The following is a 16,226-nucleotide window of genomic DNA, read 5'->3' on the forward strand; positions in this document are numbered from 1 at the left end:
TGCCACCACTTAATACAGATGCACACCAACTGTTTAGCAACAGACAGTAAAGTAGGAATACACCTGCAACATCCTGCTATAACAACTACCACCCAAAGGTCTCATTGCAGCCGTTGCAAATGTGATTTTTTAAATCATAAAGATGCTATGCAAAAGCATGCCTTTGATTTACAACGGTATGTACAGCACAGCAGCTACTTGCTGATAGCAATACAGCTCAGAATTATCCTTCTATAAAGAAGTGCCAGAACTCACATCTCTTCATTCCTGGCTTGAGCTTTGCTTCCTCTGTAGTAAAGACTTAACTCTTCTCTGCTTTTCCTCAGGAGGCACCTCATGCAAATCCTGAAGAACCTTTCCATACCACAAGCTTGAAGAACACAGTGTGGGGAGTACAGAAGCACGAAGTGTCATGTTTTCAACATTCTGCTTGATTTCTATAAAACCCACTAGTCCCACAAGGACAGTGAGTTTTGAGGGGCATTAAAAACAATGCCAGAGACAATCTGGAAAGGTCGTGCTAGAAATGGCAGTTTTGGAGGACTCTCAGAAAAAAAAACACAAAGGGCACTGAGTCAAGGTGAGCTGAGAAGTATGCAACCAGGAAAACTTGCCAATAAAAGGCACTCCCTCAGAACACAATGTTTTGTCTGACTGCTTTATCAGGAAATCAATTTACAACTGCTTCTTATTACTCTGAACCGAAAATGACAGGAGCACAAAGGCTCTAAATCAAGGAGAGGAAGGTAGGCAGAGTACAGCAGTCCTCATTCACTAAAGGATTAAACATTTTCTACTTTTACATTTTAGAGAAATCCACCCTGTTAGTTTCTTTCCCTAAAGGTATTTTTTGTTTTGTTGTTTTGATTTTTAAACAGTACAGTTTCTGCTACGCACAGCTAACATAACCTTGTGCCAGTTACGCAATGCTCTGGAGCAGTCTGATCTATACAATGATCTTTTTCATGGCCAAAGCTCTCCAGACGGAGATGCCTAAAATTGCTATTTAGGACAAGCCTCTTGCAGAGAAGAATAAGTGTCTTAGATTTCAAAGCAAGAACTTTGGTAACAAAGCCATCACAGTCATATAGAGAAATTCATGTGGCACTTTCCAAGGTTTAGTTCAAACTTGCAACATGCACAAGGTAGATTAAAAGATCCAGCTTGGAAGTCAATCTACAAAGACTGACTTTAAATGTAATTTGAGTTTATTTACTGCAAATGTTATTATCATATCCCTTTATTTTTGCTTTACTCCAGAAGAATACTTTCAGTTTTACATAAGAGTTCTCTCACAAAAGGAAAATGCAATTCACCCTTCCTCTTGCTTCTTCCTCTGCCCCAGCTTCTTTTTCAGCAGCATGGACTCTTTGTCCATTTTCTCCTGTTACTCACCAGTTCCCACTTCTCCATCATGGCCCAATTTCACCATTATGGCCCAATATTCACCATTAAGTTTTCACACACAATTCTGCTTGAACATGGGCTTTGTGTTCTCCAGTACATTTCTTATCCTTACTCATACAGACAGAGGGAACACAGTGTCCCCAATGCGCTCTGCAAAATTATTATTGAACAGGTGCTTTTCTACTACAGGGTTTCAGCCTCTCCCAGATGGAGCAAGGAAATCCTGGGAAGTTGATAAACAGTGGCCTACAATTCCAGATAGCTCCAAATCCACTGAAGCAGCTCTGTCAGTCTCAACTCTTTTCCTCCCTGCCTCAGCACGTAAAAATCCTACCTTTTCATACTTGGGAGACTTAATATCAATTTGTTCTACTGTCAAGGTGGGTCAATGTGTTTGCCTGTTAAATCTCACTGTTCCTACATTTCTTCAGCAGGTCCATATTGCTTTCCCAGCAGCAACACTGAAAGGCTCACTCACCTCCTTGTGGGAATCCTTATGTGCTTCCAGCGTTTTCATGATGGTCAACTCTGCATAGTTCTTAAACCTTGCTGGCTGGTTCCGTAAGATCTCTCTCAGGACTCGCAGTGCCAGGGCTCTTATTGAATGCTGTGTCAAGAGAAATCTACATTAGAAAAAAATCCACTTCTCAAAACTATAGTTTGAAGTAAATTCTCATGGCTCCCTACACCACCAGAAATCTTGTATCGCTCTACCAGCTCCAGTGGAGTGAGCATTGTAATCAATATAACTAAAATTCAGAACTGGTCTCCTTGCTTGCTTTTACACAACAGTTCACATAAAACGACTGTTGACACAGATATAAGAAAGAATCAGAATGACTCTACTTTGTTGAATTCTGTACTCTTTTGGCAATAAAGTACAAATTTGTACCCAAAGCAGCATGTCTGCATTACATGAATCTACAAAGAAGCTCAGATCAGATTTGTTTTGCCCTTCCTCTTTTGCTTAGCTTTGCAGACATCAAACGGGGCTCCATCCGTGCAACAAAGATGTTTCTCATGTACTAATGCAGTAAAATCAACTCTCTTCCTGTAACTCCTAAGGAAATTACTTTCAAGAACAGTCAGTCATTGTAGTCAACACTGACCTATGTGTTAATCCTTTATATCAAAAGATCATTAGTAGAAGGGATTTATAACACCTGCTTCAATTTCATAACTGTTATATTAAATTTTTGGCCTGTGGCCATGCCAAATAGATTCTGTCATTTCAGCAGAGGAGTACTTACTTTACTCTACACTCAGCCTTTGAAGCATGTCCTTCACTATTCATCTGCAAAATTCTTGCAGTAGCATAATCCATATGTACTTAGATAAAGCCACCATATCTTCTGATACAGGTGTGATGACGCTATGATTAAGTAGTTTGTTCTTGACGACATTTTTGCAAGAGACAGAGACCCATCCCATGAGATCTAATAGCTTGGATCTTTAAACCACACCGGGGCGGGGGGAGCGGGAAATTATTCTAGGGTGCCTTTATTCTCCTTTTTTTTGGGAATGGGTATGATATAGTTAAGAGCTTGTAACTTCATCCTAGCTTGGAAGAGAACGACTTTTGAAATCTTGATAGTTTTTGTACAAGATTAGAAGGTACCTTGTTTTCTGATTCTAGCTCAATTTCCTAGTTATTTGTTACTAACACTCCGGAGGGAAGGGGAAAACTGGGACACTTCCGAGTAGCTTAAAATTCACTATTGAACACACTGAAAATGAAAGCAGATTCATCAACCTTCAAAAGAAAAAACAAGCAGTGCAGCATCACTGATGAGATGCCGTACAAACACAGCAGGTTTCATTTCAAGTAGTGTGAAGGAACTATCACCCTAGATGAAGCAGTGTACAGGAGAGTTAAGACAAAAATCTACATCTCACATCTTTGTCTCCAAGCGTTTCCAGCAGCAAGAGCAGAATGGTTTTGAAATGTTCCTCCCAAACTCCGAGATTATCTTCCCTTGTGATCTTTAGCAGTTCCAGGAGAGCTCCTTTCCGCTCCTCCACCCGCTCGTTGTGGTTGGAGAGCTCTTTCAGAAGATCAGCCACCAAATCTGAATGGTCGATGGGTACTTCTAGGACAAATGGCAGCAAACCATTTGGGGAAGCGGGGAGGGGGGGTGGGGGGGAGATCAAAGATGCCAAGATTACTAACCCTCTATAAAACAAAGTGCACATAACAAGGGGGCCCCCAAAAATGCATTAAATTCCAGGTGGCCTAAGTCAAGCAGGCAGGAGAATCCGACTAGCCCACATTTTCACCTGAGTTCATAACACAGCTCATTAATCTGCACATGGCTTCTAACGAACCAGGAAGAGATGACAATTGAATTTCATCCAGTTCCAATAATTACTTCTACAAGATGAGAACTGCCGCAGTTTCTCCCAGACACACACACCCAAAACCACCAATCACACGGATGACCTTTAGATCGAAGTACAGTGACTCATCAGTGTACTGCAAGAGAATAAAGCTAAGGTGTAGCATCACTTAAATGAAGTGAAACACTCAGTAACGAGCTATTGAGTGAGATGTTTCAGTCAAAGAATGGAAGGTCCCCAAAATAGTGTCCCTGCAGATGCATTTAGATGCTTAAGGGATTAGTTTGAGGGAAAATCTAGGCAAACAAAAATTAAAACTGCAGTATAACATTTTCTCCATAGCCACAGATCAGCTTCTGCTGTTACATGAGAACACAGAGTATTTCATATCAAGCCTTGACTCAGGTGCAAAGTAATACACAACATATGCATGGGCAGGCATGGATCTGAGAGTACTACCCATATACAAATATACCAGAAACAGAGCAAGCTGCCTGCAGTTTTATGAGATACGCTGATACAAACCATCCCGAAGCTGATCCATGTCATCATCAAACACTGCTTCCTTCAGGGCGGTCTTGTCATAAGTGTTAATTGTGTCGGCATAAGGATAGGGGTTATATTCTCGAGCACGTGGCCCTGAAAAGGAGCGGGGAGGCTGGGTGTTAAGTAGGGAGGTTTTGTTATCTAGAGCCATCCTTCCACCTTCCACAATGTCACTGCTTCCACGGACATCACTGGTAGGCACAGCGAGGCCACCATCTCGAGACACCTGGGGGATCAGACAGAAAAGACATGAGACTACTCAAATTCTGTGGAAGCTGTAGCTTTTTTGGAGTTCACCCACCAACACGAAGAGGCATAGCATCGTTTACATGTACGTAATACTTCAGTAAAACTTAGATGACCACCTCTTTCCTTTCTCTAACTGCAGCTCTTCCAAAAATATCTCATGATCATAGGGCAAAAAGCTATGCTAACTTTCCTAAATCTAAGTTAATATTGCTACAACTGCACAAGCTGGCAAAGATCATAAACTCTGGAACATGGACCAGTTTGCTAAGAAAGGGGAAGGAAGCAAAAGTAACATCCTCCTTGTGAAACTTTGCAACCCACTGACAGAGGAGACTGGATGATGCTTAGCAAGCTAACATGAAATGAACAATAAAAGGGTCCCGAAGAAAAATCTCAGACCAAGCATTTTCAGCTTTGAAGGCTAACTTAATCTACTAACCTAAACTTGTTTGTCCAGATAGGAAGCAAAACTGTCATAGAATCCTAGAATATCTCAAGCTGGAAGGGACCCATAAGGATCATTGTTTAAGATTCCCATAAATTTTGAAGTCTATGTATTTAATTAAAACAAATGGCATCTCACATGGTAGATAATTCTGTAACCATTCATGCAGCATAAGGTATCACGTGACTTGTACACTCAAAGTCATTATGAGTCCTTCCTATACATGAAGTAATAAGCCTGTGAGGGAAACCACTCTTGCATTTTAAGAACTAACATTTCCCATTGCAGACATGACTACACACACTCCACGAAAAAGCCATCACTGAGCCATGCTGAGCCTGAGGAACACTAGCACTGTTTCCTTCATACATGAGGCTCCTACAGAAACCCAGTAAGCACGTTTCACAGGAGGCTAGAGTTCAAAGGGACTGCATTAGTGGGACCCCATAATTTAGGTATAAGAAGTTAACAACCAATAAGTTGAAGATACTTGCAAGAATACAGCAGGAATAACTGGATTTTGTACACTAACAATCCAAAGCCAGATTTGAACACAACATTTTAAAATTTCGCCTATCTAGGGATATTAATCAATTGAATACTTACAATGTCACAGTCTTTCTTTCCATCACGTTTGATTGGCTCATTCAGGTCCTCTTGACTACGGAAACTAAATTTTTCAATCGCTTCTGTGACTCCACGAAGAGAGCTGTAGATTTCATCAGAATTTAGGTTCTCCGTGTCATAATCCAGCATACTAAAGACCAAACGTATATGAAATGTTACATATGAAATTGGAATCCGCTTTTGACTTAACAAAAACAATGCCAAGTCGAAGACAGATGATTTGGTGTACCCTTTCTAACAGTGACTTGTAACAAAACATGGATGGAATCAAAGCAGACTCTGGGTCTGAGTCTCCCCTCAAACAGGGCTAAATCTAGGAGAGGCTCCACTGCAATCAGTGGTGTCACATTGCTGTAAGTGAGGGAAAATGAGGTCCACTGTTTGTTACATTCCACAGCAGTGAGCGTGCTAGCTTCTGTAAACCAAAAAAAAACCCTATCCCCAGCATGGTCATGGTGTTATTTAAGGAGGAAAATAAACAAAATCAGAGAACTCAAAGGGTTGTGACAGCTGGTGGAAATGAAATCAATGACATTTAAGTTTCAAATATATCAAATATATTCTATCAATGGATTCAAATGTGACAGATTTAAATGGAAAAGAAAATGTATCTTGATGTAAACCTGAGTCTAACATGTCCCATTTTCATTTATAGAGTAGTAAAACCAAAACCACTTGCATGATGTCTTGATAAAAGATGCATTTCAGTATTGAACCTAAGTTTGGGAAATTTTCTCACTCAAATCTGATACCTTCTTGCAGTCTGTCTGTTGCTCAGAAATTCCTCAGCAGCATAAAGCCACACAAGTTTTTGGATTCCTTGAGGAGTTATCCAAAATTAAGTTCCATGAAAAAATGCCTGGCATGTAAGGGCAGATGATATGAAAAGATGTGGCTAAGAAGAGAAGCTCCTACAAGCTTAGAGAAAATGAAAAGTCATTATTGGCAGGGCTTTGCTTTATCTAGGAGGAGAAGTTGAGTTTGCACGATAATCAGTTTTCCAAGAGAGATTTAATGAAGTGACCCAGTAACTGAGAACAAATTCCCTGGGGGTATCTCGGATCAAGAAGCAAATAAACCAAAAGAATTTGAGACATTTACATCAAGTTGTTTGTCAATAAGTGGCAAGAAGTGGCTCTCTACGGGGGTGAATTACAACTTCTTAACAGTAGGGGAAGGATGACAGGATGGTCTTGGAGGAGGACAGCTGAACAAAGAGCTGTGTTCCTTTTCCACAAAAGAAAAGATTTCCTGTGAGGTGGATGGGAAAAAAATAAAAACCAGAAAATCCCTTCTGAATCCTGGGTACACAGCTACTATTTTCAATAGAACTAAAAGTAGGATGTTAAATATCTAGAACCACTACTTTTTTTCCTGGAAGAAATTCAGGAACTTCAGACAGAGGATAAGATTGGTGCTGCCCGATTCCTTCGGGACTAACACACTGAAAATAGCCATAATCCCTGGCTCCCAAGCAACGCGCTCGCTCTACGATCGCACAAGCATCAGCACCATGTATTCTGGCAAAGAAACCAAAGAACAACTCCCCAACTTTAAACAGTGTCTGTCAGGCCAGGAAGAAGGAGAAACCACTTAAAGAACAGACCAAGACCAGGAAACAAAAGCTATTTATAAACATACAGAAGTCAAAGTATTTAGGGCTTTTCAGGTGGCTGAATGACACTAATGCACTGTGATGGCTTTCCAGACAAAAGTGAAGGTGATTTTTAGATTCTTTATAAGTATCTGGCAGGGATAGGACAACCGTTGTTTCATTTGATCTCAAAAATATTAATTTTGAGCTCAAGCACGTTTAATTCATAGATCTTAAGGGATTCCTCATACAATATTTAAGTGAGGAATGAAACCGCCATTCGAGAAGGTACACATATGACTATACCCATGTACCCACACGGAGAGAGGACATGATTTACCAAAGGTCACACAATGAAATCCATGGCAAAAAAACCCAAGAAATAATCACAGATATACTGACACTAAATCTTCAGCTAAAATCATCGCTTCTTTCCTCAGAGATGAATTTTGCTCTACACTGCTACCAAAGAATAGATCAAAGTACAGGCTCTGCAATGCTAAAGGACTAAGGCAATTTCTCAACAAAGAGCCACCGATCTGATCTATTTTTCAACGCACAAAACCACATTTTAATAAAAATCTAAAGAATCCAGTGGTTTCATATGTCAAGAGTAAGCCTGTGTAGGAGATCACATTACGGCTGTGTCCTACATGAACGAAAACTCTACATGTGAACACACATGTCTATTGACAGTATGTGAGCTGGAATACTTCACAGACAACATGATGGGGGGAATGAAAAACTAAAATGGAACTACACCCACCTTTCAGGAAAAAAAAAAAGGCACAAAAGGGAAAAAAAAAATTGACCCATGCAGAAAACTAGAGGAAAGTCACAGGATGAATAAGAAGTGAGTAGAGATGAGCAGCGTTTAGGGATGTCACAACATTATTTTCCATCTTCTGCTGCACTAAGGCAATGCAGCTCTCTACAGGTTTATCAAAATATAATTTGGCAGCTTTCCAGTCTGACATAAAACACATTTTACTTCCATAAACTATTATTCAGTTTCCAATCCAAACTGTGCATAAGTCATCAACAGTGTAGCATCCTCAAGCAGTACACAGTAACCCAGTTCCTTGCACTTTCAGGCTCTGGGCTGGAATATACATCAAATTATTCCAAACCTTGGTGTCAGCTAATGAAAGGAGAAAAAAAGTTCTCAACTATTTTACCCCCCAAAATTAACATGGATCTCTTCCACAGATATCTTAGTGTCCTAGAAGAGTAAGAACATTGATTTAAAGTTTTAATTCTGCAGGTATTCACAGAGGTATGGACTACAGGATTCTATTTTCTCTCTCAGATGTCACAGATTCCCAGATTTTGAGCCCTCAAAGAACAAATTTGTTTGCTGTTCTTTCAATAGTTTTTCATTAGGAACTTCTGGATTCAAGGACAGACTATATATAGTCCTTCCTCAGGTAATACGTATATTTAAGTCAGGAGAAACCATATCTACAGAAAGCCTGTTGTCAGGGTATAAACTTAAAAAAAATCCAAGGAATTGAACAGAGAGGTCTGACAAATTAAATTCATATTCAGAAGGTTTTTTTGAATAAAACCAGTATACAGCTTTAGTCCACTATACTGACTGAAGATCTGTATGCAGATTGGAACAAAATGTGAGGGCACAGGAGGAGGAAGAGACGTGAAATTAATGATCGGTAACCTCTAAATCTTGTGGTAAGGACAATTTTAATTTCAATACTACAAATTTCCAAAATGTTCCACAGTCACAGTGTGCAAGCAGCTGGTGAAATCACATATGCAAGCTTCATCCTCATTGTTCTATGGATATTCACTGCTGCAGATGTGAAATCACTACTGAGCTGTATTTGCCTGTTTGAAAGTACTCATGTGTCACTTGCACAGTATAGCCAAGTTGAAAGACCTTGGCCATGCTATAACGCAACCAGTGCCTGCCGAAAGTGCTCACCAACTGTGTTCTGCGTTGGAAGCCAACTGTGAAATGTACACCCATTCAGGAACCTGGTGGGGAGGAAGGGTCTGGAAAAATCCACTTTTTTTTCCCCCACTTGCATGCTGCATTTTCCCCAAGCAGCAAGCTAGCGGCTGCCTGCCACCTCCACTCTCTGAAAGCCATCATCATCTCTTCTTCTTTTCCAACCAAAGCCTCTGCAAATCATTTCCCACGTTTGAACAAATCCCACAGGGTGGAAGGTAAATAATACTGTGACACCTCAGACAAGTTGGTTTAACAGGTAGCTTGTTACCTGGGAGAGTAAGAGCGTCTGAAAGTCTTGTGGGAAGGAGCAGTGGGGATGGAGTTAGGCTGAGAAAGGGGAGGGGGGTGCTTCGACAGCCCATCTGCACTCCAACCCCAGAACCGACTGCCGTGATCAGAAGAGAAACGAAAGAGAGAAAAAACAGAGAAAGGAGAGGGAGAAAAAAAAAGAAACTATAATCTGAGTGGCTTAGTGCTGTCATGCTGCCTTGGAGAGAGAGAAAAAAATTAATAGAAACAAAATTAAACAAGAATACTCCATTGAGCCTCACAAGTCATTGTTTTGGCCTTTATTATTCATTTCCACTTTTATTCCTAACATCATGATATGGTTCACACAAAAATAGTCCCTGCTTGTACTAACCAGTACATTTTACAAATGGATATAGTCTCTATAAACAACTCTTAAAATGCTCTAAGTAAACAATCCCTGACCACGCATCTGTATGCAAACTCTAAGCAGGTATTTGCGAGCAACAGGATTTCCCTGGAAGAAAGGAAAGTTGGAGTTGATTTTTTTATCAGACACCCAAAGGTAGCTTGTCAAGTTTGGCTCCTGGTGCCTCTGTAAGAGCCTGCAATCAGGCCCTACACAATCAGCAAACCTTTGCTTGGCTTAAGACCTGATCCTATTTCACCAGACTCAAACTGATCCTAAATATGCAGCAAGTGAAAGTCAGTTTAGAGTGTAAATGTATCATATACATTGGGGACTTGGCCCAGGTCTCAGTAGACAAACCTGGAAAGACTGGATGAAACCAGCCTCTAAGATGATTCAGATCTCATCATACTTCACCAAGCTCCTTCTGCTTACTGTTTGATCCTGCACCTTTGGGTCAAGGCATCCATCTCTGTGCCAATTTGTCTAACCTTTGCTTTTGTCCTGTTCCCTTCATGGTATATGGATTTTCAAAATCATCTTCGAAATGAGAACATAGATGCTTGAGCTGGTGGAGTATTCAGGACACCACTTTGTTTCTATTAAGTACGCTGCCTCAGAAAGTCACACTTGTGTATACACAAGTGAAAGATCAGAAGTGGCACATGAGTCAAGAATTGCTCCAGTGCAAACAGCAGCAAAGCCAGCTGAAAACTCCTCTGAAGAGTGGTGTCAAGAAATTCACTCGTTAACCAGCAATCAAAAGCTAGTGCTATTACATGCAGCTATTACAGAAATACACCAAGACACCCAGACTGCTGATCAGAAGTCTCACAGCTCAGGTCTCACCCACCTGCAAAGAGGCCACCAAACAATGCAGGCTTGTCCTTATTGTATAAGGTGGATGGCTTATTTTAATTCTTTTTCCATGCCCTGCCTTGCTCAACTTAATACTGAAACTGTCAAATTTTATTTTTATTGGTATTTTCTATTGTCAGTGAAAAAACAAGCACATAAACTTACATAGCCAAATAAAATTGTTAGCCTTTTATTTTGATGTGTTTCCTCTAGAGATCTTTGAAGGACTAAATTTGGGGTTTTTTTTAATAATTGGAACTACGCACAGGTTTCTGGGCTACTAATAAAGGCAGAAAGAGTAGGGCAAACCTATTCATTTGATATTCCTTCAGATATTCCTACAGAATTCTAGGTGAAAATTCACAACCTGAATGTAACATTTGAGTTTACAGGAGTTCATCTGCCATTCAGAACAGTATTCCTACACTGGAGGACTTCACAATTCAGTATTTTCCTTTTTGTCATACTACATCATTTACTAAATTTTCTCTGTCCAACACAAAGTCAAGCCATTCATCTGAGCATTGCCCAGGAAACATTCTTTCCTCTCAGTCAGAAGTCTGGGGTTTTTCCTATTATTTTCAGTCTTTCCAAGTGCCCTCCCCTGCTTTTCTTCTTCAGAAAACACCTCTTTCCTCCATAACTCCTCTCCCCAAAAATTAAAGCTGTCAAGACAAAAAAAGCAGGTACAAATGCAGAAGTAACTCAGATGCAGTGGATATGTTCTAGTGATCATGAAGCAGAACTGGATGGAACAAATGAAAGCAGAAGGAAGGACTCTGCCCAAGGCCCTGGAAGCACTTTCTGAGAGTTACCCTTCTGAAGACACTAACATCAGGGCATACTTAAGCAGATGTTATCATCTGGATAGGCAAACTAGCTGTTTGCATCAGCAAAGTCCAGTTCAACCAAAACATTCAAAATCTATCCAGAGCGCGCAAATACATGTACACACAAATACACACACACAAAAAATAAAAGATCAGTCATCTAGAATTCAGTTGTGATGGCAATAATATGGGAGAAGTAATGTGACCTAAGGGCAACGGCATACATACATACTATAGAAAGTCAGTATCAATGAAGCCTTGCTGATTCATATTTAGGATATTGTCCACAAACCATTAGTAATATGGGAGAGCAGCTATGCTTAGCAGCATTTCTATATTCCTACAGGACCCAAACTATCCTTTTGGCACATATCCCAGCCTCAAAAACATATACCTCTCCAGATATGACTCCTCCAATTTGTGCATCAAGAAAAAATTCAAAGCAAAGTACAATCTTCAAAACCACTGCACTCAGGCTGCCTGTACAAGACATAGGCATGGACAAGGTAAGCAGGGCCCGCACATGGAGCACCCCAGGAAGCAACGGGCAAACACAACCTTGATACAACCCTTTGGCAACGGGTCCCATAAAAACGTAAAGCCAAGCCTAGTTTCAGAGGAGGGCTACACAGAGAAACTGTGGGAATCTTTATCCTTTTACACAGCTATCAGAATGACTTGGGTGTGCTCAATTTCCAAGTTTGTAGAGAGAAAAGTGACATTTTGCACCACTGATGAATAGCAAATGACAAGCATTTGTAATGGAAACACAACACAGAAGCATCTATACCAACAACTGCAATCCTGCAGTGTAGCCTACTTCCCGAAATCTGTTAGCACATCTTCCAAAGCCTTTTTTCTGAAAGAAGGACGACCACATGTACTCTTCAGAAACAGAGGTAAATTCTCCCTTGTTCTGTGGGGACCATGCTCAAGCTGTGCTACACAAGACATTTTCTAGAAGGATGCAGGCCATCAGAGCATCAGAAGCTACTGCCACTGATTTGCAGTACTTGCCACCACCTTTTCTGCAAATGGTAAAAATCTGCAGCTACTGTTACTGCTCAGAGGTCACTCACCAAAAAAAGTAGAACTTCTCCCCTGAATATTTTAAAGGGCTTTTACAGCAGCTTCCGCCTTCACCTATCATTGAAGAATAACTTTTAGATATCACTCTTGAATAACTAAATCCAGCAAGGAAGCAGGACACACTTCTTGAAAAGACACCTAAAGTTTTGGATCAACATCTCCAAGAACTCCACAGAAAATTGAAAGAACGGTCGTTTTCCAAAGGAAATTCCTGGACCTCTGCACCAGCGGCAGCTCTGGTCTTGACAACTTAATGGCAGAATGCTCTGGAATTACACACCCTCTCTAACTATTCCTTGAGAACATATCACATGGGAAAAAAACCCTCCAGTTCCTAAACCCAAAATGCTAGAAAACAACAGCAAAGTATGAAGTGTACACTGAATGCTTTAATCAATATTTCGATATGTGCATTCTGACATCAAGAGGTGAGAAGAATGCAAAGACAAACTGAAAGGCAGTGCGTGAAGTGGCAAAACACAGTTGTGTCCCAATGGCAAAACCCAAAAAGCATGGTAAAAGGTCATGGATTTTTTTAAAATAGGTGCCACATGCAAACGTGGCCAGCAAAGCCAAAATGTAACCACAGGAAGACATATCTCAGTTTATAATTTCCCATGACAGAAATCAGCAGGGCAACAACTAGCCAAAAAGGAAGCAACATGGTTGGAACCATTCCCCTGAAACTCTACCACTTAATTTCTTAATGAAACCTTTGTTGAAAAAAATCATAATAGGCAACTCGACCTTGGCTTGCAACCTCTGTCTAGTTTTGGATTACAGCAGATTTAGAGGTCACAAAGAAGTATTTAGGTATCAAAAACTTTCTCAGGAAACCCCACGTGCTCCTCATATGCTGCTGGAATTAGTATAACTACTCATCAAAGGCTAAAAGCCTGTGTTTTTCCTGACACATGGGAATTTACATGTCTAAGCATCCCTCCAGACAGGGTTCAGCAAGTCACAACAGGGCTGATCAACAGATTTCAGGGTAAATTACTATACTGGACTTCAAACTGCCATCCTCACCCAACATGTTTCCTTCTGGCTCCTCTGTGACAAAGGGAAGTGACCTCCCATGGAGAGGCAGGGCAGGCAGACAAGAGCAGCAGCTTTTAAGCTTTCCCAGCATGAATCAAAGCTTGTCCAGGTAACAACCTAATACTTTCCTCCAATATTTCTATGGTCCCAGAGCATACTGTTTACATTCCTATCTCCTCTGCTCTAAGTTTTTATGGTGCGAAACATGTACATTCCCAATATCCAAGAGTCCATGTTTGCTCAATAAAAGGTTTTGGAGTGGACCAATGTATTCTAGGGTAGCATCTGCAGCTTCAGCAAAACACCTGGTTGCAATAGACCTGCTGCCCAAAGGATCACACCACTATTCTGCTGGTGAGCAGCCAGGAGGGTGATTTGAGAGGTATTCAGCATTAAACACAGTCACCACCTCTGCTTGTTCTTCATCCTCACAAAGCATAAGAGGGGAACAGGAGATTCAGTACTTCTCTCAGCAGCACAAGCACTGTACTACAGTCAGATGAATTACTGATCAGCAGCACAAGCACTGTACTACAGTCAGATGAATTACTGATCACAAGGGCACACCTAAAAAATAGACACAATCTGAAACCCTTGACCTGAAAGTCATCATATACTTTGTGATATATGCAACCTCAATAAGACCTCATTTCTAATGCTGCCATTTAACATTACCTTTATTGAACCCACAAAAGTGATTCTGGAGAAGGCCTAGTTATGAAAGAAAATTAATATTATAAGAAAAGACATTAAGATTACACAGATAACATGAGGACTGGAACACTGGAGTCAATCACCAACCGTGTATTAACATGTTCAAACCCTGTTCCTTTGGAGCAATCTACTGCAAACTTTTGGGCTTGTTTTTGCTTTCAAAGTGAGTCATATTCTGCAAATGCACACGCAGTGTTGAAATCCTTTAATATTTTGCAAGTGGTTTAATTAGCCTGCCACATTACCTTGGAGACAGTCCACCATGGGAACAGTTGGTAGGTGAAGTTAAGGGGCTGGTTCTGCTGCTGGAGTGCCGGGAAGGAGTCCGACCAAGGGTATTGCTGGGGGAACCCTGGCACAGAAGCAGGAAGACAGGGATTAGCAACGTGTTGCAATGCACAGGCAGGAGTACACAACAACAGGTCCAAATATTGCCTTTGTTTGAGCTAGACAAGCTTAGTGCAGTTTTGTTTCTGTCTCTTGACCTAAAAAATCTGCAGCTATGGTTCACGTAGTCATTAACATGTTCTTGAAGGTACTGCTCTGAGGATAAAGAAAGCACATGTGCGCTTTTCTACAGTCCACCGACCCTGCAATTTTAACTACGCAACACATACGGCCTGCAAATATTGCCAGAGAAATGGTTTATCAGTCCACCAGGTTACCCAGCTTCTCAGATACTATTTTCCAGGCTCCAAAGTATGCAGACCATTACCCTGGCAATTTAGCAATTTAATTATGCAGCTATTTTCCGCATTGTCTAAAACATTCTGATTGTGCTTGTCAGGAGCATAAGCAAGCAATCTAACTTATCATTTTTCCACTGGCCTGCACAATTATTTATACCACAGCAAAATGAGTAGAAATTGCTCCCAATTCTGACTCTCTTCACATAAGATCGAAGGTACTAGAGAATCCTATCCATTTCCCTGGAAGCCTAATGCTGCAGTTCTAGCTCACACACAAGTCTACTTGTCCCTATGGAAGTGCAAAGATAGGAGGGTTCAAATTCCAGCAAGTTTCACAAGATTTCCACATAAAAAAAGGCAAAAATACCCTAATCCTTGCTGCTCTGGGGGGAAAAGAAGTTTAGAAGCACACTTAAATCCTCTACTAACATATTCCTTCAGAGAAATAAAAATATGTAACAGCTTCATGTAAAACCAAAACATAAGGTAATAGGTGTAGACTAAGGAGACCTTGTAGGTCACATCAAAGATCCTGCAAGCTTCTTAGTAGACAATATATCTGTTATTAAACTACTTTCAATAGTAGGGGTAAGCCCATAAAACCTGTGGTATCAGGATCTCTGTTTTAGCCAAAAGGTCGTTACTGGCAGGATTTTCAAAAGCACCAACTTGAAAGCACAAACCCCACCAACTTTCATGTGTTTCTCAGTAGTGCTTTTTTTTAAATCTGTACTGGTTATGACTATAATAAATTTAAAAATAACTGAGTTTTTTGTTTTAACGGTGCCTGTAAAAGCAACAAACAGAAGCCGCTGTTGCCATATTGCTTCAAGACAACAGCTACAGATAATTCGTGCTACTGAACATTAGCAACAGCTTATCAGTGAGCTGCTGTCTTTGGGGCTCTGCTGTTTGCAAGAACAAGGGCCTCTCACCACACTGGTGTTACTGGAGTTCTTGAGGTGGTTGTGCAGAAGCTTGGTAGCACCATCCTGGAATGTTTTTGGCAAGGCACCAAGTAACATGGTAAACTCGGGAGTATTCAATTCAAAGAGAGAAATCAGGACTATTTGTGCTGCCTGAAAAGAAGAAGAAAGAAAAGACCATCAGTTTTTATTCTTTGAAAAGCGTATGCATTTTGTTGGTAATGATCCTTACGGTAAAAGATGT

The 16,226-nt window shown here is 40.6% G+C and overlaps 1 protein-coding gene across 3 annotated transcripts in view; it reads right to left on the reverse strand.

Annotated features, from left to right (window-relative positions):
- Positions 1-16,226, reverse strand: part of CLASP1 (cytoplasmic linker associated protein 1) — a 185,214-nt gene that overhangs the window by 18,075 nt on the left and 150,913 nt on the right. For 2 of the 3 annotated variants that reach the window (XM_082312843.1, XM_082312844.1), the window contains 6 exons: positions 15,992-16,135; positions 14,613-14,719; positions 5,591-5,741; positions 4,270-4,516; positions 3,304-3,494; positions 1,886-2,014 (listed from right to left, as the gene is read on the reverse strand). In XM_082312843.1, coding sequence (XP_082168969.1) covers positions 1,886-2,014; positions 3,304-3,494; positions 4,270-4,516; positions 5,591-5,741; positions 14,613-14,719; positions 15,992-16,135 — 969 coding nt within the window. Of the gene's footprint in view, positions 1-1,885; positions 2,015-3,303; positions 3,498-4,269; positions 4,517-5,590; positions 5,742-14,612; positions 14,720-15,991; positions 16,136-16,226 lie in introns of all 3 variants that reach the window. The other variant, XM_082312842.1, reaches the window with a different exon arrangement.

The sequence above is a fragment of the Platalea leucorodia genome (assembly GCF_965183815.1).
Source record: "Platalea leucorodia genome assembly, chromosome: 5".
Taxonomy (NCBI): domain Eukaryota; kingdom Metazoa; phylum Chordata; class Aves; order Pelecaniformes; family Threskiornithidae; genus Platalea; species Platalea leucorodia.